This window comes from Gadus chalcogrammus, chromosome 12 (genome assembly GCF_026213295.1).
Source record: "Gadus chalcogrammus isolate NIFS_2021 chromosome 12, NIFS_Gcha_1.0, whole genome shotgun sequence".
Classification (NCBI taxonomy): domain Eukaryota; kingdom Metazoa; phylum Chordata; class Actinopteri; order Gadiformes; family Gadidae; genus Gadus; species Gadus chalcogrammus.
In genome coordinates this window covers 1,848,142-1,857,862 of record NC_079423.1, presented here as the reverse complement: position 1 = coordinate 1,857,862, position 9,721 = coordinate 1,848,142, and the positions used below count along the sequence as shown (strand labels likewise).

General features: G+C 43.0%; 1 protein-coding gene across 2 annotated transcripts in view; it reads left to right on the top strand.

The window, feature by feature from the left end:
* The window catches only part of LOC130392844 (VWFA and cache domain-containing protein 1-like), a 32,309-nt gene that overhangs the window by 1,070 nt on the left and 21,518 nt on the right, over positions 1-9,721 (top strand). The window contains exons 2-5 of one of the 2 annotated variants that reach the window (XM_056603344.1): positions 4,291-4,417; positions 5,479-5,623; positions 5,861-6,080; positions 6,507-6,656. In XM_056603344.1, the coding sequence (XP_056459319.1) occupies positions 4,291-4,417; positions 5,479-5,623; positions 5,861-6,080; positions 6,507-6,656 (642 nt within the window). Of the gene's footprint in view, positions 1-4,290; positions 4,418-5,478; positions 5,624-5,860; positions 6,132-6,506; positions 6,657-9,721 lie in introns of both variants that reach the window. The other variant, XM_056603343.1, reaches the window with a different exon arrangement.

Sequence of the window (9,721 nt, the reverse complement as noted above, 5' to 3'; positions counted from 1 at the left end):
ACAGCAGAAATGCTATCAAAAACACACATTTTCCTTTATTAATAGGCTAATTATTATTAGCAATAATATGTTGTTCTTGTTCATGTCGAGGATATGTGGTATTAGCCCTATGCACACAGTTTACGCAGCCACACACACAAAGACGATAAAAAAGTCTGAGGGCTGTCGCGGGGGCTAAATGCAAATAAATGCTGTTTACCCACCTCTGATATGTCAGAAATGGTTTAGTAACCTCTCAACAGTTTTAAAGTAAAGTAGGCCTGCCACTGGTTATAAACCTTAGACAACAGCCTCCACAATCATCAAAAAAAAACCTGGACAACCCACAAAAACCAACAAAACAGGTATGCTGACAAAAGGCACGCATTCGGGCCTATTGGACAAGACACGCACCAGACATAAATGACACAAGCCTGTACAACCAAAATGTCCAATTTCCCCATTAATTTTTAAGTTGCAATTTGCACATTTAATATTAAAAGAATAACTAAAAGGGATATATATTTTTAAAGTTATTTGGCCACACCATGGTAGGAGGGGCATTAATCACCCCTTGGGGGGGCACGGCCCCCAAATGCCCCACCTTAGCGCCGACACTGTATTTACCCTACCTCGCTCCAAGAGACTTCCCCCCCCCACCCATGTCAAGTTGTGTTCAGGTGTGTTTGTTCTGACAGATGTTTGTTTTATGTCACATTGTGGGCAGCCATCAGTCTCCTCAGTGTAGCCTGCATACACCCCCGCCCCGCCATGCCCATCTCTCCCGTTGCACACATCAAACACACACTCTGGCGTTGTGAGTCGGCACGGTAGCTTAGAGTTGTTGCCAGCGCTAGCCCCTAGCTCTGAGCCATCTGCAGAATCAATCGCTGAGGCAGGCACCATCGGGAGAGTGTTTGATGTCTCTCCGCCGGTCCCCTGCGAGGTACTCATCCAAGGCTTCAGGTACCGTAGGAGAAAGCGTGCCGACACACCGTCTCTGTTGTCTCTCCAGACTGCGTTGCTTTTTGTGGTGGACCAGGTATGTTTGAGGTGGGTTATTCGGAAGGAAAATAAACCAGCACATTTTTCAGAATAATGTGGAATAATGCCTGTTCTCTATTTCTCTATTTCTGTCTTTCACATTCTAGACTAAACACACGCTACTTCACTGCCGTCACTGTGGGTATGATGACTTGACGTCAAGTGGGTGTAGTCCGAGAACATTAAGGCCTAATATTCATTCATACAGCATAAATAATGCTAAAACTTATCGGCAACATGAAAATAAAAACATAATTGATCTTATGTGACAAAATAAATCTTAAATTGTGTGTATTTAAAGGTATCTCTTGCAAAATAGGTGCTTGACTCGATGAGGCTGGCTGTATAAACAAAGGCTAGGTAAAATAAAAGAATTCCTTCTGAATTCAAACACGCACTTTGAGACTTATTGACTCTCGAACTCCTGCCTCATACATCCTCTTACATTTGTCTCCAAGCAGTCTAAACTATCTTACGCAAAAAAATTATAGTCTGTTTGAGCCTAATAGAAAGAAATGGCGTCATAACAACGGTGTGTTATTCAGAGGTCTGTTATACAGTAATAAAGGGGCGGGGGGGGGGGTGGGGGGGGGGGGGGGGCTACTTGATTGACCCCAAAGTATGTTTGGCTGAGCAGTAGGCTGTCTTTGTTTGATTGGCCGTTCCGTCTCACTTGTTTCTTGATCTCCTCCCCACTCATCAGTCAAACAAGTCCTCCCAGCTCCTCTCCACCTCCTCATCCCATATTCCCTCCAACGCCTAATTGTCTAAATTTAACCTTATTGGCTCTAGAGACGTGTTTATTGTTGTTATCTACCAGTTTCCAAAGGAACTTGTGTGTGTGTGTTTGTGTGTGTGTGTGTCTTTTAGACCCACACCTGTGTCTATAAGCCTTTTAATCAATCATGGGGTGTGATTATTCATGGCCCGTGTGAAGTTTCAATCTAATGTCTGCCGAGCTGCCCTACACATCCGCAGGGCGTGTCAATTTATGTAAACTGAGTGTATGACGAGCTATCCACCTAGTCTCTCGAGCGTTCAGCAGCATAAACCAAGTCGTGTATACAAAGGGCCTCTTTGGCTGTCATCACAGCCCGAGTGGATCCTGTTTACGTTAGTGGTGGAGACGGACAAGATGGCTGTACGGGTTGTTGTATGGCGCGTCAGCTTAGCGTGCTATGGCGCGATAACTTTCCTGCAATCCATTTTGAGTTGTAAACGATCTTGATGATGTTTAGAGTTAAGGAACCATTCGATCCTGGACTTTCTGGTATAGGGTGTTCTCTTTCTCATGTTTTTTCCCCCGTTTTCTTTAATTTATTTGTATTTCGTTCCAGACCAAATCTTAATATCGCACAGAAAATTCACAGATGGATGTAAACAGTTGTTATCGTCAATGGTCAGTTTGGTGGTCTTTTGCATTTCAAATATTTTTCAAAGATATTTCCTGTAATAAGGAGAATTAAACCTGTAAGATTACAAGCCATGCACTGCCCTTTTGGCTTCAAAAGGTCAATTTCCTGTCATCATCAAAAGTCATTTACTGAAAGGAGATGGTTTGATGTGCCTTCTGATCTTGTGATAGGCGACCTCGGTCTCTCTTGAAGCATAGGCGTGATCAAGACTTGCTCAGTGTGTGGCTTTATGTTTTCAAAGTGCAGATGCCTCTTTTACATTGACCTATAATCACAAAGTCTAAAATAATTGTATAGTCGTAATGCACTGATCTGTGTTCTCATATTCCCATTTCCACCGGCATTGCTGCTGCTTAATCTCCCATCTGAAAGGCTGTTTGTGAGGCTCTAAGCAAACAGGAAGCGGCCGGCTGTATGACCTGCTTTGTTCCAATATCCATACTTCCCGTATTGGTTCCAATTAAGATCGGGGCGAAAAGAAGTGTACTGAAAGGACCTGGATGGTGTACTCAAAATGGTCCAACCGCTGAGTATGGATCGATGTTTACTTTTCGTACTCAACGAAAGCCATTTTAGCCACGTAGAGGAAGAGGCGGAGCCAGGTTGAGCCGATATCGGCGCATTTTTCCACATAGCCTGCAATAATGGAGTCATTTTGTAGCTATTATAGCTTAGCTGCTAGGCGTAAAGGGTTCACCGTTCAAAACGGGATCTTTATGGCGGGTGACGAGACGATTTGTGTGGACGCCTGATACGCAAACGATGACGTCATCGCCCCCCCACCAAATGGGCAAAGTGATGGTGCCGTCAAATTTGTTTTGCTTGATTTGTATTATTTTTGTAGCTTTAATTACAGCCCCTTGGTAAATTGAATTACTAACGGTACATTGAAACGTATTTTCTGCTCAATCTACAAGGTTTAACAACTGCTTTCTCCTCCTCGACTGTATTTTTATATACAGCCGCTGGCTTGATAGGCATACTCCGCCTCGTATTCTTATTTTGTTGGTGGAAAACCAGCGCCAAATACTGGTCTTGAATATGTAGGCTTACTACAGCGTTTCTAAATCTAGATGCATTTTTGCAATGAGTCCGTCTATCCGGAGAAATTCCTGAAACACAGAGGGAAAAAGATCGTTTTCGCTCGTATGGACGGGGCCTCAGTTTAAATGTATTTTTAAGTGTGCTTCCTAAAGGGTCTTTATTCAGAAGTCTGACTAAGTCAAGTCAAGTGAAGTCACTTTTATTTATAACGCACGCTTAACCCTAACCCTAACAGTTGACCCTAAGTGCTTCCCAGTAAATAATTATGTCAGAGCACAAAAGTACAAAGAGTCAGGTCCCTCACAGTTAAGATAAATCAAGAAAATAATGAAAGGGATTAGAAATGAAACTAAAATACTAATATTATAATAAAACACAACCTGTTTTATCAATCTTAAGCCTGACGACACGACGCGGACACAGCAGTCTTGGGTCCCAAGCAAGCCATTAAAATGACGCTGGTTTATTCTAGGTTACAATAAATGATTGTTTTGCACACATTTACAGATTATAAAAGAACACGCATTCAAAGATTATAAAATAACATGCATTCCTTCAAATGTATTGTAACAACCATGCTTTGGCCTAACGTGTCTTGTAAGCATACACACACACACACACACACACACACACACACACACACACACACACACACACACACACACACACACACACACACTGAACAAGCTGCGATCTACTACTGGGTGAAAAAGTTAAAAAAGCACATCTAAATAAAAAACGTTCAAGTGAACTCCACCTCTGCTCTATTCCTCTCTCCCCGTGACTCCCTCTCTCCTTCTCTATGTAGTATTGGCAGATAACCTCAAGTCCAACCCGGGGATAAAGTGGCAGTACTTCAGCTCAGAGGAAGGAATCTTCACCGTCTTCCCGGCTCACAAGTTCCAATGCAAAGGAAGCTATGAGCATCGCAGCAGGTACAGTACACAAACATGCACTACTTTTACACCTACTCCGTGAGGCAAACACTGCTAATAAACCTTCTGCTTGATACACATGTTACTTAGTAAATATAAGACAAGATACACGTACTACTTGATAGATATCATCCTCTATACACATACTACTTAATACATACTACAGATTACTACAGATACTACTTAGCAGATACACATGCTACATCCATCCCCTCTTCCCTCTCTCCATCCCCCTCATCCTTTCACACATGTTCCCCTACTGTTTCTCCTCCATCATGTAGCCCAGAGGGCATGTAGTCAAATCCCTAAACGCCACCACCCTGCCCAAACACGCCCGACAACTACTGTCTTTACGCTCGTAGGAATTTCAAACCTCTGACCGCGGCGGCGCACTTTGTTCTCGCTCTCTCCCTCTCTCTCTCTCTCACAGCTGTCATGTCTCCTACATGCCACCATTGTGCGCCAGCCAGCCAATCAGCTGGCATCAAAGCGTCGCCAGAGAAATGCCATTGCCTGGCTTGTTATGAGTTAGATTAGAGGTGTGAGGCATCACACGACTTTCAAAGCTTGTATTATGTTCTCAATATTTCTACACACTGCCCCCCCCCCCTCTTTTAAATTATAATATTGCCAAGCTGAGATAACAAAGCTTCAAACTAAACCGCTCTGAGGAAATATGAATTAGGTTTGCTTTTAATACCATGTGATAACATTCATAATATATGGCAGCAAATAACAAGTCAGTTATGTGTCAGTTATTACTCTGGAGTAATAACTGACAAAGGAAAGAAGAAAGAAAGCCAGTGACACACAGTGTGTGTCCAAGGGCAGCCATAGGGAGATCACACACAAATAAACGCATGAACAAATATATGAAATTATTATTTGTAATAATTACATTATTTGTATTATTAATGTGGAAATGGTGACCTAAATGGTTGGTATACAATAGGTGTATCTATACGTAGTGGGTATAGATTGAAATGTCTCTATGAACAGTGTACATTTGTTCCTCAAACCTCACCTGTGTTGTCCCATCCCTGCCCCCTCCTCTCTCTCAGGCCGGTGTATGTGTCGGCTGTCCGTCCACAGTCAAAGCACCTTGTGATCATGGTGGACCACGGGGCGTTGGTCACTGACACACAGCTGCAGATTGCCAGGGACTCAGCGCTGGTCATCCTCAACGCTGTGGATGAGCACGACAAGGTCCGTCTACGGTCTGACACGCTCACTGGTCCGGTCTCTCCCTCTCTCTTGTCCGACCCTCTCACTGGCCTGACCTCTTACTGGTCTAGCCCTCTCACTAGTTGGGGAGCGATTTTTTGATCAACTGTGCATTCCTACTGATAATAATAATGATGTAAACAGCAACTTTAAAAAAACACTTTTGAAACTTCCTCCTCCACAACCTCCTCCTCCCCCCCATCTCTTCCTCCTCCCTAGGTCTCGGTCCTCTCCGTGGCGGACGGCGTGCGCTCCTGCTCCCTGGACCAGTGCTACAGGAGCCTGCTGTCGCCGGCCACCAGCGAGACCAAGCGGAAGATGAGCACCTTCATCTCAAACATCAAGGCGTCGGAGGGCGCCACGCAGCACGCGGCAGGCTTCCAGAAGGCCTTCCAGCTCCTCCGCAATACCACCACCACGCTGGGCAGACACGCCCCCAGTAAGACCAGCCGCCACTGGGGGACGGAGGATGGGTTTGCCGGGCGATGGGGTGGGTTGAGTGTCTCGGTGTCACCTATCAGTAGAAAATATTGAGGGACTGTGGTAGTCCCACCCAGCTTATTCGGATGGATTGATCTGATCTTTAGGTTTCCATTTTTTTTGCATCTAGACATGAGCAAAGATTTTAGGTATAGAGGTCATCTCTACAAAAATATTGAATATAACATTTGTGTGTTCGCACCGTGGGTTATATGTACAAAATGTAAAATACAATTATTGTTTGTATTATTTCCAACCCTTTTTCCAATCCAAAGATTTCAGATTTTGCTGTACAACATATCTTCTCTTTCCAACAAATCTGTGGGAGCACACTTCTTTGATCCCTGCACTGTTTTCAAAGATCTGCATTCCCCCCCTCCCTCAGCCACGGACATGGTCATCCTCTACCTGTCCTCGGGTGTCACCACGCGGGAGACCTCTGAGCAGGAGAAGCGTGCTACGCTCAGCGTGGTCCGTGAGGAGAACCGATACCTCAACAACTCTGTCATGATCCTCACCTACGCCCTCATGAACGGTAGGAACCTCACCTAACGCCCGGATATACTGCAGGCCCTCACCTACGCCCTCATATACTGCAGGAACTCACCTAACCCCTGATATACTGCAGGCCCTCATCTATGCCCGGATATACTGTACTGCAGGATCTCACCTATGCCCTGATGAACTGCAGTTTCACGACTTTATACCGTTTGGTCAGAAGTAACACCACTGTATTCATCAAACGGTTTTCCACTCAACATTTGGGGGTAACAATTATTTAGGGGTTTACCTGTGCTTGAGGTACTCTCACTGTCGCACCCTGAGGGATGAGAACATACCCCTGCCTGTTCTCCTCCACCTGTCACACAACATCCAGTTTCACTTGGAAATGGGTCACATCGCTGTCGCAAGCTCGCATTTAAGCTGGGATGAAACGTTTTGAATGTTTGTCAGTTGACTAGCTTTTCTAAAGAACTTTTTGACCTATTTAAGGAAAATAATGGTCTAGGCGATCAAACCATCATAGCCAAATGAGAGACGGCCTCGTTGGTTTGATAATACGGACCGTTATTGTCATTTATATTTAATTTCAGAGACAAAGTCCACCATGCCCTAATTCCAAATGGAATTTGAGATGCCTTAGTGATGATCCGTGAACCACACACTGATGAGCTAGAGAAACGCAGACCTCACCAGCTGTCAATCTAATTTTAAGCTTATCAATTGACCCATGCTAAGATCTGGGCTATATTCAACCTCTTGAACTATCCATACAGAACATATTCATGCCTGTATCTGTTGAAGCTTCGTAAATCCGTACACCGCAAAACAGTGTAGAATGCTGTGAGCTAATTTTCCTGTTGTTAGACACTCTTGTACTGTTTTGTGTGTGTGTGTGTGTGTGTGTGTGTGTGTGTGTGTGTGTGTGTGTGTGTGTGTGTGTGTGTGTGTGTGTGTGTGTGTGTGTGTGTGTGTGTGTGTGTGTGTGTGTGTGTGTGTGTGTGTGTGTCTGCCCGCCTGCGTGCCTGCGTGCCTGCGTGCATGCGGGGCTGCAGTTGGGTTTTTGTGTGTGGCTTCTTTGTAGTCTCCTTATCATCTGTTTCAACACATACGTCACGCACACACACACCATAGTAAACATGTGTGTATGCATATACACAGTTTAGTATTAATACAAAAAAAATTGCATTAGGGAAATTGAAATGAGAAACATCTAAAAGGCCAAATGACTTCAAAGGGTGGTGTGTGTGTGAGTGTGTGTGTGTGTGTGTTGCCTGTGTCAAGAGACTGTAATGAAAAGCATGGTGCAATCTGTGGTGCTTCAAGTTTATTTGCAGGAGGGATTCATAGAAATGTATTAGTTTTGCTACAGCGTATTTTGTACACCAGTGGAACAGACCATTTTGTGTGTGTTTCTGTTATTTTGGGTCAAGATAAAACGGTTGTTTTCCTCATATTTCTCATCTCCTATTACGATGTCAACTTCCTTGTCCAGTAAAATAGCTCACAAAATCTGTCTGCTAAGTTGATATATATTTAAATGAATTCTGACTGTATTGTTACTATACTTACCCTGTTGCAAGATGCTTTGCAACAGGGTAAGATGCTTTGCATCTTGCAACAGGGCTTTTCAATTACCACACATGCATCCTTATTTAAACATTTTCAAGGGTTGAAAAACGTTTAAGCTAAACCAGAACACCCCAGGTTTAATACTAGTCAGATGACATTGTTGCTTTTTGTTGTTTACAATTGGGATGCCGTCGATAAAATGGCCCCAAAAAAACCCTGAAATTAAATGGAATTATAACAACAGTGATCAACATTGCAGCGAACCCTGGCTTAACAATCTGGTTCAACACTAATAATATAATAAGAAGAATAAGAAGATAAAAATAATAAGAATAAGCCTAAGTGTTCCTGATAATTTTTGTCAGATTGAAAACCAGCCTTTTTTCTAACGTTAACCATAAGAGTTGACGTTGCGTACTGATATTGTTTGTTCATATGGGACAATGTTATACTAACCTGGCGGCCCTGTTCTGGGCAGTTTGTAATTTCATTAGTTGATACAGAGGAACATACTGGTGCACAATAATCCAGGTGACATAAACATTTAATTAAAGATTTAGCCACCTGTCCCACAATATGTGTAGGGACATAAGAAAGACATTTTCTCACCATGGAGATACCACAACCCATCTTCTTCACTATGGTTTCAATGTTTTCTGTCCATGACAGCTGACCATCAATTATAGTGCCCAATCATTTTACTTTATCTACCTGTTCTATTGGTTCCCCATACAAGTTCAAACTCATCTTTAGTGTAGATGACAGTTTATGTCTCGATCCCAAGATAATTTATTTGGTTTTCGAGATGTTCGGTACCAACTTATTTCATTTTATCCAATCAAAATCTTGTTTAACTCAGATGATCAAACATTGTCCAGTTTACTGACAGTTTTTGCAGCATAATAAAATGTGGAATCATCAGCATACATTTGTACAGTTGCTTTACATAAAAAATTATGGTAAATCGTTTGCAAAGATAGAGTATAAGTGGTCCCAGGCAGCTCCCTTGTGGGACCCCGCAGTCCAAGTCCTTAGAATGAGACCAGCTGACAGTGTAATAAACCCCGTGTCCTACTTGTCAGAAAACTCGTCATAAATAGGATGGCAGTTGAACTAAATCCATAACATTGTAGTTCACCGATGAGCAGATCATTGAATGCCACACTGAAATCAAGTAATACTTCACCAATCATCTTTGAGTTATCCATTTCCTAGAGCCAGCCATCTGTCATTACTGTAAGGGTGGAAAAAGTTGAATGGTTATGTCTGTAAGCATGTTGAAAACCTGTGTTCAAACTGTTACAGTCAAAGTATTCCTGTATTTGTGAGTAGACTATTCTCTCCATCAGTTTGAGAGAAAAACGTTCCAGTTGAAGAGCTGCTTGGTGATCTCTGTGTTTGCATGATGAACACCATGCAAGGAGTGTTGTACAGGAACAAAAGAGATCTAATTCACCTTACATTGTCACATTCTGAGTTAATCCACTTCAAAAACAAAACTCAAAACACAACCTGTGGCCAACTTGT